This window comes from Temnothorax nylanderi, unplaced genomic scaffold (assembly GCF_030848795.1).
Source record: "Temnothorax nylanderi isolate EJ_2023f unplaced genomic scaffold, tnyl_v1.0 TNYL_tig0447_pilon, whole genome shotgun sequence".
NCBI classification, from domain to species: Eukaryota; Metazoa; Arthropoda; class Insecta; order Hymenoptera; family Formicidae; genus Temnothorax; species Temnothorax nylanderi.
This window is the reverse complement of record NW_027249509.1, coordinates 20,102-37,874: the sequence shown is the minus strand read 5'-3', so window position 1 is coordinate 37,874 and position 17,773 is coordinate 20,102. Positions and strand designations below refer to the sequence as shown.

At 36.6% G+C, this 17,773-nt stretch overlaps 3 protein-coding genes across 4 annotated transcripts in view; 1 reads left to right on the top strand and 2 right to left on the bottom strand.

Moving 5' to 3' along the window:
- Nucleotides 1-5,477, bottom strand: part of Vha100-2 (V-type ATPase subunit a family protein Vha100-2) — a 32,544-nt gene extending 27,067 nt beyond the window's left edge. Inside the window, exon 1 of the mRNA XM_071721950.1 lies at nucleotides 5,345-5,477. The gene's annotated coding sequence lies outside the window, so the exon portion shown is untranslated. The remainder of the gene's footprint in view (nucleotides 1-5,344) is intronic.
- Nucleotides 5,478-6,711: 1,234 nt separating this feature from the next.
- LOC139782882 (thiamine pyrophosphokinase 1) lies at nucleotides 6,712-17,683 on the bottom strand. The gene is made up of 8 exons (XM_071721967.1): nucleotides 17,203-17,683; nucleotides 17,009-17,136; nucleotides 12,416-12,422; nucleotides 8,034-8,189; nucleotides 7,656-7,912; nucleotides 7,473-7,577; nucleotides 7,234-7,396; nucleotides 6,712-7,138 (listed from the first exon to the last, which is right to left on the bottom strand). The coding sequence occupies exons 1-8, from the start codon at nucleotides 17,669-17,671 to the stop codon at nucleotides 6,993-6,995; spliced, it is 1,431 nt and encodes a 476-aa protein (XP_071578068.1). The 5' UTR covers nucleotides 17,672-17,683; the 3' UTR covers nucleotides 6,712-6,992.
- LOC139782880 (mitochondrial protein C2orf69 homolog) lies at nucleotides 9,735-12,959 on the top strand. 2 transcript variants are annotated; one of them, XM_071721965.1, is made up of 6 exons: nucleotides 9,735-9,781; nucleotides 10,438-10,579; nucleotides 10,943-11,070; nucleotides 11,241-11,403; nucleotides 11,606-11,849; nucleotides 11,932-12,959. In XM_071721965.1, exons 2-6 carry the CDS (start codon nucleotides 10,448-10,450, stop codon nucleotides 12,132-12,134), a joined length of 870 nt encoding a protein of 289 aa, XP_071578066.1. In that variant the 5' UTR covers nucleotides 9,735-9,781; nucleotides 10,438-10,447; the 3' UTR covers nucleotides 12,135-12,959. The 2 variants fall into 2 exon arrangements, with proteins under 2 accessions (XP_071578066.1, XP_071578065.1); XM_071721964.1 differs by lacking the exon at nucleotides 9,735-9,781 and adding an exon at nucleotides 9,861-10,298.
- Nucleotides 17,684-17,773: the final 90 nt, after the last annotated feature.

Sequence of the window (17,773 nt, the reverse complement as noted above, 5' to 3'; positions counted from 1 at the left end):
GTCCATAGGAATGAATTATGTCACTCTACAATTTTGAATGGAAAAGTTTATTCTATTTTCTATTAGAATCATTTATCAGTCGATCTCTAGCAAATCGTGATTTCACTATAGTTTTAGAGTGAGATCATTATCACTCCGATAGAGTAGCCGCTCTAAAAAATTTGAGTGAAAAATTCACTCCTATACCTTATAAGTGCCCGCATTTGCTCAAATTAGAGTGATAACGCTTTTTTTTTGAGTGACCATCGCAATCACTATAATATATTAGTGGCAAAATCACTTTATGAGATTTAGAGAGTTTCCTAACGAAAACGAGGGAGACAAACGATCTCGAGGGTCAAATGTTCTTGAATAATCAACCATTGAAAATCGTTTCTTTACGTCGTGGCGACGATATCTTCTCCGCGATCCCTTCTAAATTTCGTGGGTCTTAAAATCTTACTGGTCTGAAATTAAATTACTATCAAAGTAAAGCCCTGTCGAGGCAAACGAAGATCTGGCATCAATTTATATTAATTAAGGAACACCGTCCTTCTTTCATTTGAACAGCACTAGAAAGGGTCGATTGTAAACGGCGCGTTTTATAATCTAAACGTGAATTACGCGGGTCTCCATTTCTGTATTCATTGCAGAATTATCGTGCGTGCTTCACGATGGCGTGTGCCAAACGATTCGCAATTTCAAACAAACCTTACATCCACCGTGTACATAATCGCTTAGTTGCAAAATGCACGGGCGCACGCGTACGCATATTACACAAGAATCTCCTAAAGACTTCTTCGAAGCGCTAACCTTGAGATAAAACAGCACAGTTCTCGCACAAATTATTTCACTATAAATAAAGTGTCATTATGTCGTAAACGGAACTGAGTCATAATAATGACAGGAGGAAACTTTAAAAAATGACGAAAAACGAGCGTTTGTCCGTCTTATTTAGTATGCACTCATATTTTTATTACGTTCTATATTATTATATCATAGCCTATATTTTATATACATATGTATTATATTTATCATAAAAGTTAATAAAGTAATTTAACTTGGGATTTACTTGACTGACATTTGATAATTGACTAATTATTGACGTCTAACGCACGTGCGCACAAATTCAGATGAATCGCTTTTTTCTTCTCGTCTATATTGTTATCGAATAAATTAATGTCCTGCGACAAGCAGAAATAAAAATAGAAAAAACAAAAAATTGAATAAAACCGGAGAGATAAATTTTGAATTTCTTTCCTCGATCACATTAAGTTCCAGCACGTGTCAAGGAGAGAGCGAGTAAACTGCGCCAAAGAAGAAGGGCGAAGCTAAAGCTGAACTAACAAAGTAGGGTACGAACCGCCGACAGGGGCATCGAACTTTTACTCTCGACAGAATTGTATACTGTATATATACGAGACGGAGTCTATGGATCGTTCGATTACCTCATCGCACAGTCGTGCAGAAAACTGCGTAATGCGGGGTGTCCCAGACCTCTCTCAGAAGAAGAGAGAGCTTTAATCCACAGATTCTTTGATCAATTTGGAGTTGTTTCCACGACGAAAATATCGGTGAACGGATAGCTTTTGAGTTAAGAAACAATTTGAAATCGAGAGCTTTTCCGGGTACTATAAATAAGCTTTGAAATTGATAAAATCGATTCTTCCTTTAATTTCATGTAGACTTTAGTGGATTTATATAATTAATTGAGAATTACCCTGGTGAAAAAAATGTCTCAAAATTTTTCATATTATTAATCAGAATTTCTATAAAAATTTTCAGACTTTCTCAGAATGCTCAGAATTTTTCAAATTTTTTATGTACGAATTGGAAAGGAAAACTCAGACAAAATAATAATGAAATATTTCAGATTTTTCCTGCCAACACATCTTTGTAAAAATCTGAATAAATATGAGAAAATCTGTGTAATTTATCAGAAATTTTCATAGATTATACCAATACTGAAATTTCAAAAATCCTTATCCAATTATTTCTGAAAGTTCTGAGAAATTTTTATATATTTTTCCAAAATTTTTCATAAGTCTCATTCTTAGAAAATTTCTGAGAAAATATGGGAAATTTTGTCACCAGGATAGTTGCGAAAATATTTAGTATTAAGAGCTAGGTAGCGTAATCAAGTCAACTAATGCTCTTCCGCAATATTTTTCTAAGGAAAAATCGATTTCAAATTAATATATACTTATTCTTTCGAAAAAAATATCTTGTGCATCTTCGTACAAATAGTATAATTTCGATTATCATAATCAACGCTCATTAACTGACAAGTATGGCGTGTGTGCCAAGGTGATTGACTATCAATATTGATTACAATTTCTGCGACCCTTCCGTCACCCTTCGACATGCGGAAAATCGATACCGGGCGCTTTATTTATATCCGACACGTGCATAAAGCGACTGGCTTGGCACTGCAGTCGTGCGAAGATGAAAGAGTTTTTCAACGACCGCCGTTACGGCAACAATCTCATGGATAGACTCGACGCAGATACGCACTCCCGCGCAGGTATAACACCTTCGTATATTTGTACTATTCGCGATATTTCGCCAACCGACCGTAAAACGAGCTCGTTGTTTGCAGGTCCCTTACGTACGCGTCGCTTCGTATATCACGATGCTATTTATACAAGATTATTGCAGCTTTTTACGTATGCTCGGTACACGGAATCATCCCGCTTCTCGGGCTCTCTGTGGCGGAAAATATGTTTTCTCGAGATATATATCGTGAGCGACTATTCCTCGAAGCTGACCGAGAAGATAAGACGCAACACATTATATCCCGACGTTTCCATAAGAGATTGTTATGTCGCAAATGGCTTTTGCAGTCGATACCGATAAATTGTATTACACATATTATCGTATCGCTGTATAGTTAGTACCGAAAGTTAAAATCATTAATTAATTGATTCGTATGCTTCCTACTCCGGAAAATTCAGCAAAATCACAGAATTAAAAAGAAACACAGAGTTCTCGTTGTAATATTTCGATAACAATGTGATTGTTGCGCCAAGTGCGATCTCTTATTATCATTTTTTCTCAGAAATTTTCTAAGAATTGAGACTTATGAGAAATTAAAAAAAAATACATAAAATCTCTCAGATACTTTTAGAAATAATTGGATGAAGATTTTCGCAATATCTCAGTACCCGTATGAATAAAAATTTCTGAAAAATTTTCTTATATTTATTCAGATTTCTCCAAAGATGTGTTGGCGGGAAAAATTTGAAATATTTTATTCTGATTTTGTCTGAGTTTTTCTGAAAAACGTTCCAATTCGTATTAAAAAATCTGAAAAATTCTGAGCATTCTGAGAAAGTCTGAAAATTTTTATAGAAATTCTGATTAATAATATAAAAAATTCTGAAGCACTTTTCCATCAGGGCGTTCTTCAGATAACATGAGACGCAGAATCAGCCTACCGAACTTAACATTAGACGCAAGAACAAACGATATGCATATCTACTTCGTTTATGATCTAATAACACTCTGATATTGAAAAGCTGCTGGAAAACTGCCAATTTGAGTTTTCCCACACCAGTGCCCTAAACTCAAGTTTCGTTCCGAAGTTTGATTAAACGAGCCTCTGAGTAATCAGAGGCGTTTCGCCAATTATTTGACTTGGCTCATACAAGATCAGACGTGATGGTCCGCAGACAAGCGTAAAGATTAACGCCACCGCAGCTGAGTGCGAAAATAAGATCGGCGGCAGAGCCGCCGTATATATATTGCACAAGTTAAGACCCCGTATTTGCGCGGGATTCAGCGGCAAGTGCTCGCACGTGTAACGAGGCGCGAATTTACAACTAGACAAACTTTACGGCCCATAAATCAAAACCGTCACAATTTCAAACTGAATTTTCGTTCGAACTCAATAGCGTTGTTTTATTTATTTAAAAAATAATAAGAGAACCCAGACAGCATGCATGTCTAAAAGATGTCTTTTAGACATGCAGGCGTGCTGTTTGGGAGAAAGCGAGACAAAGAGTTGTCGCGTCTATTATTTGGGGACCCAAGTGCCCGAAGTCGAGACTCGTCGCCGCGACGACCGACGGTTTGAAACCGGAATCCTGTCGCGCGACCGCCGGGAGTTCTCTCCCCGCGGCGCAGCGCGAGGCACAAGAGATACATAAACCCGATTCGTCTCGTATGTCTATTCTTACGTTCATAAGGTTATTTACACTCGGTGTCTGACACCATTTCGGTGGCTCGAGCCGCGGCAACTCGGAGCCAAGCGCGACTATTTGTCCGCGTCCGAAGTGCATCTAGCGTAGCGCGAGGCTCTCTCGAGTTGCTGTCGAAAAGCGCGCTCCGCGTCTCACGAGACGGAAATCCGAACGTTTATTAGAACAGCCGATTGTTTGAAGTTTGAGGACGTACGAGGCCTGAGGAAAGCTTACGCATCGCGAACCACGATTTCTGTGCATCATCACTTGGTTGTTTCGGAAGTTTTATCTCGGTTGCTCATTACCTCGCACTCGGTTAAAATATGTCGATTCTTTTAGAATATTGTACAAATATTATTGTTGTTATTGTAGGATTGTTTTAATCAATGAATAGATTTTACATTATACGATTAAATGTACGGAAGTGCGTTTTACATAAAAATTTATAAACAAATTCGTAACGTAAACATCCGTAGTGTAAAAAGAATCTCTCGCAACGTCTACGCAATTCTTCAGAAAGAGAGAAAACATCGTATTTTGATAGTAGATGCAAGAACGTTCCGGAGATGTGTCACGGCTGTCAACATTAAAAGACAAGACGAGCAATAAAAAAATAGATCTGAGTTGCTCCAAGTTTCGTCTCATGTATGGTAACATTTTCCTTTTCAATTTTGTGATTTACTTGAAATTTTTTCTGTTTGAAACACACGAGAATTTCTCACGTCAATTAATGATTTTAACTTTCGGTGACAACTGCCAAAGCCATTTGCAACAATAATCTCTTTATTTAAACATTGGGATATTGTGCGTTACACCCGTTCACAATCTTCAGAGCAAACTCGTTTAAGAGAACGGCCACACGCATACAAAATATATAACCAGTGCAAATGCGCCAAGATTATCAAACGATATAACAATAAAAACATTCGAGTCAGCATAACAATGTTACAAACTCCAATATAAACTTATTATCGTAGGATGTCGTGATAATCGATGTCAAATCAACCAGCCACAAATCTATCCCTTTTAACCGGCATGTTAACTTAGATACTAATTTACAGTATTTTTACTCGCTACATAATACTCTCGTTAAACAAATATTTTCAAGAGATATTTTGCCACGTGTCCTCCTATATACCCGCTGCGATTCCCAGTCGCGTCGCAAGGAGGGTCGCAAAGCTTACCCGATTCCAAAAAGCACGGGAAAATACGCGCTGGCATTTGCTCGATACCGCGCGACAGCGCGACGATAAGGCACAATAAAGCACTCGTGGATTACGTGAACCGCGCGACGCGACGGGCCGAAAGGAACTGGACGGTGGCCGCGACCCCACGGACCCCACCACGAGCCGGCACTCGGCCGACGAATGTAAACATTCGTGACAGCTGATCGACGAAGTACACGGCTCCGATTCTAGCCCCGATAGCGGCGGTAGCGATCCGCTGTTATGCATGCGAGTCAAATATTATGGCTCACGAATGCGGGCGGCTATAAAGCGGCAGGTACTGCCCAGGATACTATTTCGACTCGACACTCTCGCTGTGCCAAATATTTGCGATAAACACGTTTCGTTGTGTTACCTAGAAACATTCGAGAGAGATTTAACGAGATTCGAGTTTTATACTTCTTACATCATGTGCTAACTATGTACAGATCCATTAAAGTACTACAAATCGTGTGCGACGTAAGAAATATTTCGTAGTTATCCAAACAACACAAAAATCTAAAATGTCTAAAAAAATATTTTTACGTATTCATATTTCTTAGACTTTTGTGTTGCCTGTAGACAAATATTGCATTTCACTATAAAATAAATCAGCAGCGAATATACTAAAGATCGAAAATCAACGCACAAATGAGAGCAAACACTTCTTAATCGGATATCTATATGTAGATATCTATATAAAAAATTCTAGTTTCAATCATGTATAGTTGGCAGGTCTCAAATTCGATTTCGACTCTTATCCTTTATACACACCTTAGTTGTAAGAAGCTAATTAAAAGTTTTGAATGAAAGAATATAAGTTTGCGAGGTAGAAAACTGTAATGGAGATTGATAAAAAACTAATACATTCATACATATGTATTAAAAATGTGATGTAACTATATCATGGCTTTGGTTTCATATATGACTACGTAAACAAAATAGGAACCGCGTTACAAACTATATTTTATATTCTTTTCAACTAATATCATCCATTGGAATGTATATAAGTACATAACGGTATATAGCTACTGCAAGATTTACTTCATTGAGTCTCGCAGCAATATTATGCCTAACATATTGCACCTATATTTAAGAATTAATATCTGATAACGTGGTACCCGATACCGCTAAGCAGTAGAACTAATTAATCTGATAACATTTGGTATGAATCACACGTAAAATAATTGCGAAAGAAATTGGGAAATTCACATATTTAGATATTGTATTGATATAAATACAATATCTCACTCTTATAATCCTGCATATAATTTATGGTTGGGTAACCAGTTTTTTTATTCTAAAATGGGAAACTCTATTTTTCGAACAAGACTCGTGTGCACACAGTAAGTAAAAATAATTTATTAGGTGTATGCAAAAGTTTTAGTCTTTTTTTCGCTTTAGGTGCATAATATATATAATACAATTCAGTTATCAAAATATTTTCCTTTGTTTTCTGTAACTTTCTGTCATCTTTCGGGCATTGTTTTCAATTTCATGCAGATCTAGTTTACTACCTATTCAAATAAAAAATACCTTAGACAGAGCTAATTAGCACCTGACCCCTAAAACTATGTCTGATAATTTGCATCATCTATCCACATTATTATCCAATGGCAGGCTAATATTACGACGCTTCATCATTTGCATTATCCTTAAGAGACCCTATACCCATAGTCCATATTACCGATGTATCTGTATTTACAGTCACTTCAGAATTTTCATACGTATTTGAGGTACTTATCAAACCGCCGAATTGCATAGTTGAGTTATCTGAAGCATAAGAAAAGCAAATCAGAAAGATTGTTCAACATATTGATGCAACTTATTCATTTCTAGATGAAATAAATGAGATATATAAAACATACTTAAATTCCATTTCAAACCAGTTGTTGATATACAATTAACGGAACAACCAAATGGTAGTAGACCACACCAAGACTTCTGTTCTACCAGGATCTGTGGTATATGTATGCTGTGCAAACCAGGTTTTAATATCCATGTCAAAGAGTTGCTTGCGACTTGTAGTACCTGTAAAAATGATCTCGATCAGAATACGTAACATGGAGACGCAATCACAAGTCTATCTATCAAATAGACACTCTACCCGTATATTTCCCACGAGCTTCTCACTTTTGTACAAGGTATTGACGTTGCCGATGATATGGTCGAATCTGCCTGACGTTTCTGCAAGCACGTATATTTCACCTAACTACCAAAAATAAAATATTATTCGTTTCATTACATACAACATTGATTTCAAAGGAATAATAAGAATTTCTAGAATTACATTTATATTGCGCGTTCTGGCGTAGTGCGCAACTTGCAACAAAGCTTTGGTATAATCTGTGTGATTCTGATCAGGCGTCTCAATGACAGTAGATCCTATACTTCTCAACTTCTGGATCAGGGACAGCGGACAACTGTCCATATCCCCTGTGATAAGATTCGGTACGTATCGCTCGTCGTTCAATACGTCTATCCCCTGTTCCTCCAGATACTTCAGCCACCTTTGCGTTCCGCCATCCACAGTGACGGTGATTCGAGCTGCTTATATAAAGAGATACATAAATTAACAATGTAAGTTGTGGCACTTGGTTGTAATTCTTAGGCAATCGCAAGAACAAGCGACAGGATCACAAGATATGCGTATCTTTAATCGGCATACCTTTCCGCCAGAATTGAAGCAGCACGTCGTGCCTCCAGTATATGGGACGATTCAGCACGATCACCGCGTACTCGCAATGCGCGCCATCCTGAAACGCGTCGAGCGGACTCCACGTTGTCCCGTGGCCGGCCGCCGGCTCCTGTTGCATCATGCGATCTGACGCGACGTGTCCCATCACTGAAAAGGGTCAAGGTTAAGGCGCGGAAAAACAGGCAGCATGAGTTTACGTAACAGAAGGTTAAGGCGCCGGTATGTGATTTTTCCGTCGCATGTGTTCCGTCATGTGGTTTTCGCGTCGCGAGAACTCTATCTCGACGCGACAAAAATTGTCGGAGGAGCGACGGAGAAAGAGAAAAAGACGGGATCTGTCTCCTCCGTTTGTCCTCGCTGGTCCTCTCGCGGATCCGTATTCCGTATCCGTAGACGATCGACGATCGTTGTCCACACGTGAGACTCGAAGGAATGCACGCTGTTGCGTTCGAATACGTACTCGCCGGCATGCCTCGTGCGTCGCGAGAAATTACGTGACCGACCACCGACCTCGTGTCTCATCACTACATCGTACGTTGTTCATTAACGACGCGATAACGGAGCGCCGCTCAGGCGCTCACTTATCTCGTTGTCACTTACCGCCGTCCACCGGCGATCTGCGAGGCCTCGTAAAGCCTGATTTTACGTTCAAATTAAACATCGCGAAAGACGCGAAATATGATCGTCTCGGAAATCGCGCCAAGATCGTGCTTGATATTTATCGCGCGGGCGTCATGATCCATGATCCATATCTTGAAATCCTATTAGCTGAAACGAGCTGAGAAGTTGAAGTATTTGTATTTTCGACTTTCGAGTAGTGCGCCATATCGAAGTCACCGGTCACGTCAGATTATTACGCAACGAGATTGCGAATTGGAGAATAGGATTCGACCAATTGGGACGAAGCGACCCAGCAGACAGCACCAGAGAGAAAGTCCTTTTCAGCCATGGTGGAAGAATATTCTTCCACCATGTTTTTAGCTAAACTTCTTTATGCTGGGTCTACAATGCGAGTCGCAAAGTCGTGAGTCGCAAGAATTGACCAATCACAGTCGATTATTCTCCTCAAATTCGACTGTGATTGGTCAATTCTTGCGACTCGCATTGTAGACCCAGCATTAAAGCCCGGTGTCCACGATGCAAGAACTGTGTCCAAGTTTCGGTTTAAGCCAATGAAACTGCTACTTTTCTGTAAGAGCTGCAAGTTGATTGGCTTAAATCAAAACTTGGACACAGTTCTTGCATCGTGGACACCGGGCTTAAAGCCTTGTGTACACGATACTAGAAATCGGTCCGAGTTTCGGTTTAAGCCAATCAACTTGCAGCTTTTACAGAAAAGCAGCAGTTTCATTGGCTTAAACCGAAACTCGGACTGATTTCTAGTATCGTGTACACAAGGCTTAAGCCTTGTGTACACGATACTAGAAATCGGTCCGAGTTTCGGTTTAAAGCCTTGTGTACACGATACTAGAAATCGGTCCGAGTTTCGGTTTAAGCCAATGAAACTGCTGCTTTTCTGTAAGAGCTGCATGTTGATTGGCTTAAACCGAAACTCGGACCGATTTCTAGTATCGTGTACACAAGGCTTAAGCCAATCAACTTGCAGCTCTTACAGAAAAGCAGCAGTTTCATTGGCTTAAACCGAAACTCGGACCAATTTCTAGTATCGTGTACACAAGGCTTTACACCTTTTCCAACATGGAGAGAAAAAGAGGAAAGTATGTACTACAAGTCTAGTTAAAAAGAACAGACCTCTTGTTTTCACATTTCACACTATTTCAAATTCACAGTACGTTTTCTAACAAGAACAAGAACTTCGATCTGATTGCGGGCTTATTTGCGGTTGGGGTTGGGGTTTGGGGTTGGAGTTACCGGTTAACAGTAGCCGCAACGGGCACGGACCAGTTCGGACGTGTTTTGTCCGAAAAAAACATTTTTTTAAAGTATTGCGACTGTTACTGTCTGCATTGTGTTATCATTATCAGTACCGTGTATCGGCGCCTTTCGAGGCCTACAACTTTTTTTTACGACGCCGCTAGCGGCTTATACGACGAGTGGTTCGCCCTGGCCATTATTTGAGCAGTATTGCTTTCCGGCCATAATTAAAAGAAGAAGAAGACCGGTGACCGGTTAACAGTTGTGAATTGACTAATCAGAGCAAACCAGCTAAGTACTAAAGTGCAGGAACCAAAACAAATAGACTTTGCAGCTCCGTAGTTACCACCGGTTCGGTTTGTATGTAAATTTGCGCAATTGTTCCTGTGATCGACTCACGACGCTTTCGCAATCCACAACTTGCTCCGATTGCCAGACCGATAAGCGCGATGTTCCATCTTCGCAAAGACATCAACTCCTTTCTAGTCTTTTCTTGCAGATAGCAGCCGATGAGCTCGAAAACTTGGATATGGAGAAACATACCGGGCGTTCCAGGTCGATGCAACGATGTGATTTACACGCGGTCGAAATTGCAGCCGATTTCGCGCGATCTTCTTATATTCTTTGGCGGTGATGTCCAAGTATGTTCAAAATCGATCGACGAATAAATAATTGTAATCTACTCTCTCATTCCTCGTTCCATTATCTTGCCACCTGAAGACACTTCAAAACACTTGAGTTTTCTTCTTTAAAAAATTATGTGACGATTCTTTAAAAATTATAAAAACTTCCTGTTATATTTCAAATCAAATTAGTAAATTATTTATTGTGTTATATTAAACATAATCATATGGAGTATATGAGGCATTATTATATTTTAGAATAGATCATTAACTGTATAACTTATTCTTAAAATTTTTTGCTTGCATTATATGTGTATTTAAATGAATATAACAACACGATATATTTATATTAACACAATTATTGGATAAAAATTATCGCAGGACATTCAAGAAAACATGGAAAAGCATTCAGATAGCAAGAAATATGTGAAATGGAGTTTAGAGAACACAGCAACTATACTTTTTGAACAATTTCCTAGAAGTCACATATTTGTTGTTCGTCCATCCAGGTAAATTATCATAACGTTACGTATAGAAACTGAAATATTTCAATGTTTCTATTTTGACATTTGACTCCATGATAATTAGATATAATAACGATCAAAAGGATTTATATAAATTCTTTTAACTGTCCAGTTCATATCAAGTTACTTACACAACAATCTTGTTTTTGTTTCAGAATGACAATAACAAGAAACGCAGTATTCAGTTGTTTCGATAATTTCATACCGGGGGATAAATACGGCACACCTACATTTTGCCCAATGCACAAAGCTATACAACATTTAAGAGATCTCCTTCTTTGTTGCCTGGAACACGTTAAAACATTAAAAATGGGAGAGGTATGCATCGGAGGCACAAACCATAATTTGTAAAAAAAAATTTATAAATCAATGTAATATAGCTGTCTACAACTTTAATATGCAACTGTATTTATAACTCATACCTTGACAATGTTCTTAAAAGATATAATGTGTTATATGTATATACATATTAAGTAGATATAACATCGAGGTACTGAATTCATATTTCAACATTTTGTAGGATATCGATAGCCATAATATCGAAACTACAAATTTAAGTCTAATGGGCTTCAGTAAGGGATGTGCGGTTTTGAATCAGTTGCTTTACGAGTTTCATTATTATGATGATAACTCGAGTGACGATCCTAATATAAATAACTTTATCAAACTCATTAAAGATATGTGGTGGCTAGATGGCGGACACAATGGTCCCAGAAATACATGGATTACAGATCAAAATATACTTCGTTCCTTTGTTAAATTAAGTGAGACCTAGACAAATATTTCAAAGTAATAATCTTCCAATATATTATTTCGATGTAACATGAGATAAAATATCTTCTTCAGGAATAAACGCTCATATACATGTTACGCCGTATCAAATGCGAGACAAAGACCGGCCATGGATTCAGATGGAAGAAAACATCTTCAATGATACCTTACAAAAGATGGGAGTATCTGTACAACGAATTTTACACTTTGGTGACAAAGCGCGAAATCTCTCGTCGCATTTCAATGTTCTTACAGATATCAAAAGTAATGTGCAGTAAAACCATCGTACTCAGTTTCCTGAAAATTCGCTGCATAATTGAGCATTTGTGTATGAATCGTAAAATTAATAGGTCGCAATAGATTGCAACTTCTTCACTTCAGAATCAAAGTAAAGTCGTATGAAAATGATCTTGTTGACGATATAATTGATATTTCGGTGTTGCAAACTATTTCATAATTTATACTTTTCATGTATATTGATTATAAGAAGAGTTTAATAGAATTTATTTTACGGAATATTTTCATAATGTACATATTGATTACTGTTTACTCTAAATACTCTTATTCTAGTCATAAATAATAAAAATTTGTTAAATGTAAATCATATAATATTTATATACAATATTATTACATTGTACAATTTTTTTATGAAATTATTTTCCTATGTGATATGTATAATATCTTTATGAACAATTACTAGTTAACACTAAATACTATAATTGTTTATTTTATTTAATAATCTCTAAGGAAATATGATAAAGTTATGATTCTCGCTTTTTCTTTTTATACAAATCTCATTTCATATTTTTCCTTCTATTTTTAATTATTATCTAATAATATCTATCTTCATAATTATAAAGCAAAAAATGGAAAAGATTACGTATGTGATAATAAATATACATATATAGAAAAATAATATAAAGTTAACTAGTACAAGTAATATTACAATAGAGGAATATCTCTGCAAAGAGAAAGATCATCTTTGCATACAGTTCTTATTACATTATTCTATCTTTCATAAATGAATGTATTGCGCTACGCTAGTTTAAAGAGAAAACTTGTATTATCTATTTACTTACTCAAATATACTTTCTTAAATCTGATATTTCTTTCTATTTCTAGTTATTGATAAATGTTTATTTAAATGAAAAAAATTAATTGTTTTCTTGTAGTAATTGTAATGTAGTTTTAATATTAATTAAAACTAAGAAAAAAGTATTTTTTTTATTGAATATCTTAACTGATAATATATATCAGCATTAATAAAATAACTTCTTAACTCTAGAAAACTTTATTATCAATTTTTTAATAGTATTTTAGCGATTATTTTAGCTTTACAAACCTTGCTTTATGTAAATGTTATGGTCAAAGCCCGAAACGCGGCATTCTTAGGATTGACTGGTCAATCCTGCGGAACAACCAAGCATCTTGGTTAAAGCAGTTTTTAAGAATAGGCTTGGAGTTAAATTAATTTTTTATGCGAAGGAGGGCTCTCCCGCCTATTTGTGTACTGTCTTTTTATACACACTCGTTTTATACATACATATCAGCAAATGACCACAGACTTTTACCAAAACGCTTGGTCGTTCGGCAGAATTGATTTACAGTTAATCCTAGGATTGCCCGTGTTTCGAGCTTTGACCATAACATATAGATGAATGCACTTTCATGAAAATCTAAAATAATAAGAATATTCTAAGCATTTATCTAGCATTTATATTTGGTTGTTGCCATTCTTGTGTGTCACGATGTATAAATTCGTACAAGAAGCGGTTTTTTTCGATGTGAATTATAGCTCACTTTCTTCACTAACATTTGTTTGCGCATTTAGGTCCATGAAAAGTTACTCCTAACTCTGTAATAAATACGAATAATAAGTAACAAATCTAAGTTAACAAATATAATACTAAAATACTTTACATTTACATATACAGGATGGCCCCGAACGTTCCAGTCAGACTTTGTGATCTTAGGAAATTTAAGGCTCCAGTAGTGCGATTCTGTAACTCGTTATGCGTTATGTGCTCATAACGACAGTTGCGCAGCTTTTTTATCATATAGTATACCTGCGCAACCGAGGCGCAACTGTCGTTATGAGCACACAACGACAGCATAACGAGTTACAGAATCGCACTACTGGACTCTCGCCGCGGTTATGTAATAGCCCGGGAGGTAGAGGCCAAAATTGGATATGATTTCATTAAACTTGGAAAGCCATTTTTTCTCTTATTTTGGTGTTGAAAATGACGAAATGCAGAGTCTGGCTGCGGCCTTCCGGGACGGCAGGCGTCGGGATGCCGTTGATCTTGTCATAAAAATGAACACATCGAAATGCTTTTATTAAAGCTGAGACTTTTTATGTACAATGTTTAGTTAATAAAAAAACAATATTGACAGAGTCTGGGAGCTGTCAGCTGGGACGGCATGAGTCTGGCGACCCTCTAAACATGTAATGAAAAGTGACCCTCGGGAATCATTTTATTAAACCTGAAATTTGACGTGGTGGTCAATTACAGTTTAACTAATGAATTATTTTTTTATTTTTTAATCGACTTTCTTATTCGTATTAATTGAATAGAGCACTAAAAAAATATGAAATAAATAAAAATTTTTTTTTAAATTTTATTTTATACTTTTTAAAACATTTTTATTTATTTCATATTTTTTTAGTGCTTTATTCAATTAATATGAATAAGAAAGTCGATTAAAAAATAAAAAAATAATTCATTAGTCGCTTGTAATTATTATCGCATATTTCCTTACTGCTCCGTACCCTGATGTTCTAACACGATATTTTATGTACTAAAACCTTTCTGGAGGATTGCTCTATAGGACAGTGAAAACCGCATCCAAATCCATCCAGTAGTTTCAGAGAAAATCGTGGACATACATACATACTCGCCGAATTGAGAACTTTCCTTCTTTTTGAAGTCGGTTAAAAACAATTGCTTAATTCTTTACATTATTAAGTAATTTTTCAATATTTCCATTTTAAATAATTTTTAAATATTAATAATTTCTTAAATTTTAAATTATTTACAGGAGATGATTCGATTCCGTTATGAGAAGAATGAAACAGACACTGATATTATTGAAGAATCAGATGATGAATCTGAAAATATAAACCTCTACTCGGATGAAAGTTCAGATATATTTTCATATAAAGATAATGATTGATGAGATTACTAAAAATACAGATGATGAATCTAATTAAATTTAATTATAACTGTAATATACAATAAACGTGCGATTTCAAATATTATTTGTAACAATAAAGTAAAAAATAATGTCTCCATGATAAATATAGATAATTCGCTTATATATTTGATTCTCTCGGGTGATGGTTTTTTGAGTCTGCAGGCCTTTGTCCCGCAAAGCGGCTGCCAGACAACTTTTTTTCATTTTTAAACTGTAATTGACCACCACGTCAAATTTCAGGTTTAATAAAATTATTCCCGAGAGTCACTTTTCATTACATGTTTAGAGGGTCGCCAGACTCATGCTGTCCCAGCTGACAGCTCCCAGACTCTGTCAATATTGTTTTTTTATTAACTAAACATTGTACATAAAAAGTCTCAGCTTTAATAAAAGCATTCCGATGTGTTCATTTTTATGACAAGATCGACGGCGTCCCGACGCCCGCCGTCCCGGAAGACCGCAGCCAGACTTTGCATTTCGTCATTTTCAGCTTCAAAATAAGAGAAAAAATGGCTTTCCAAGTTTAATAAAATCACTGACCGATTTTTGCCTCTACTTCCCGGGCTATAAGATCGTGACGTCAGAGAAATGACATGCTGAGAATTCTTACGTGCCATTTCCAAATAAAAAGATATTTGCATAAAATAACACTTCAGATCATTTCAGTACACTTTAAAAATACTCCGAGGTCTATCTCTTTCCCTTGACAGTTAATAAACAGCCATAAAATGAATGTAATACGAAGCCTAGTGATGCAGTCTTATGCGCAGGTGCATGACTAGGCTTCGTATTACATTCATTTTATGGCTGTTTATTAACTGTCAAGGGAAAGAGATAGACCTCGGAGTATTTTTAAAGTGTACTGAAATGATCTGAAGTGTTATTTTATGCAAATATCTTTTTATTTGGAAATGGCACGCAAAAATTCTCAGCATGTCATTATTCGTCTCTGACGTCACGATTTCACATGGCCGCGGCGAGTACCCAGGAGCCTTAATCCTGATTGTGAACAAAAAATTTCCTGTAAATAGGTCGAAAAATGCTTCCTTAAGATAGCGTTTAAAAACTTCTAAAATCACGTTTTTAAATACATTTTTTGCAAATATTTAGGAAACTATGCCTTTTTTAACAAAAAGTATCGATACAAAAGTTATAGAGAATTAAATTATCTTTCAAATGAGACCAAAATATTTTTTTTACGTTTCATAGGTCTTGAGCTAACCAATTTTAAATGCACAAAAAAATGTTTTTTCGGCTATTGACAGTAAAGCTTTTGAGAACTACTCTTTATTTATGCTATTATGACCTTAGCTAATTTTTATATATCTTATTAGTTATTCTGCTAAAAAATGTTACTTTTCTACATTGTTTAAACAAATCCTAAATCTAGGAGGATGAAAAGAAAAACGGAAGGTGAAAAGAAAATGGAAAATGTAACAACTGGTTATCTCAAGACCTGTGAAACGTAATAAAAATATTTTAGTCTCATTTGAAAGATAATTTAATTCTCTACAACTTTTGTTTCGATACTTTTTATTAAAAAAGGCTTTCCTAGATATCTGCAAAATGTATTAAAAGAAAACGTGATTTTAGAGGTTTTGAGACGCTAACTTTTTAAAGATGCATTTAGCATTTTTCGACCTACACTGTAAAAAAATTTTGTAAAATTACAACTATTATAGTGGGTAATTTTGAGACCCACTATAATAGTTGTAATTTTACAAAATTACAGTACGGAAGGAAAAAGTAATTTTGTATTACAATTACACAAATTAAAAATGTGTGGAAATTTACACCTATTATAGTGGGTCTCAAAATTACCCACTATAATAGTTGTAATTTTACAAAAATTTTTTACAGTGTATGTTTGTAGAAATTTTTTGTTCAGAATTAAATTTCCTGTAAGATCTCAAAGTCTAGCTGGAGAACGTATATGTATATGTACTATTAGTACTTTCTTTATTAAATTACATAAACTAAACTTACTGCTGAGCTTATATAACACTGCAGCTTCAGCCCATTCATCAGAACCATCACAGCAATCACAATGTCCATCATTAACTTTGTACGATGGTATTCTTGCTGTAAATTTATACAAGTCTCATAAATTATTTCATACATTATTGCAATGCGATTCGATTACAATACCTGCTGACTTTCTTGAACTCTTTTCACAATTGAAGAAACCGTTGCTGCAGGCGTTGGTACCTGGTTCATCGCTACCGTCCATTGGACAGTCGCAATAATCATCGTTGACCTTCAAAAAATCAATCTCCCTCTTCGAAGCGAAGCACACAAATTTCCCGTTGACATTGGGAAGGTACTTGGCGATGTCCTGATCCCGGGTGCCACGCAACGACACCGTCCGACCGTTTTTGTCGCGTATGAGCTTCGAGTGGTACGGTTGATTCCACTTGTCAGCCCGTTTGCCGACGACCACGCGGTGGGTGTCCTGCACCGAGCCGGCGATCAACTTGCCCACGGTAGCCTGATTTAGCTCCTTGAAGTAGAACAGCTGATGGATCACGAATATCACGGCGACTACGAAGACGCACACCAGCATGTACTGGAGCCTCTTTCGCAGGAACCGCCGCTTCCAGGACACCTCGGTCTTCATGTCTGCCGGCTAACCGTTACCGTCGAGCGCTGCCGCGAGGCGAATCTCTCCTCGAGGCGACCGCGACGTTCCGTGCATCGACACCACGCGGTCCACGCGTGG

Coding starts and splice junctions, on each gene's coding strand:
- LOC139782882 (XM_071721967.1), bottom strand. CDS start 17,671: ATGAAGACCGAGGTGTCCTGGAAGCGGCGGTTCCTGCGAAAGAGGCTC. Junction 7,578..7,655: donor CCAGAACGCGCAATATAAAT/GTAATTCTAGAA, acceptor TATTTTTGGTAG/TTAGGTGAAATATACGTGCT. Junction 7,139..7,233: donor TGGTTTGAAATGGAATTTAA/GTATGTTTTATA, acceptor CTTATGCTTCAG/ATAACTCAACTATGCAATTC.
- LOC139782880 (XM_071721965.1), top strand. CDS start 10,448: ATGAGCTCGAAAACTTGGATATGGAGAAACATACCGGGCGTTCCAGGT. Junction 11,071..11,240: donor TTTGTTGTTCGTCCATCCAG/GTAAATTATCAT, acceptor TTTTTGTTTCAG/AATGACAATAACAAGAAACG. Junction 11,404..11,605: donor AAACATTAAAAATGGGAGAG/GTATGCATCGGA, acceptor AACATTTTGTAG/GATATCGATAGCCATAATAT.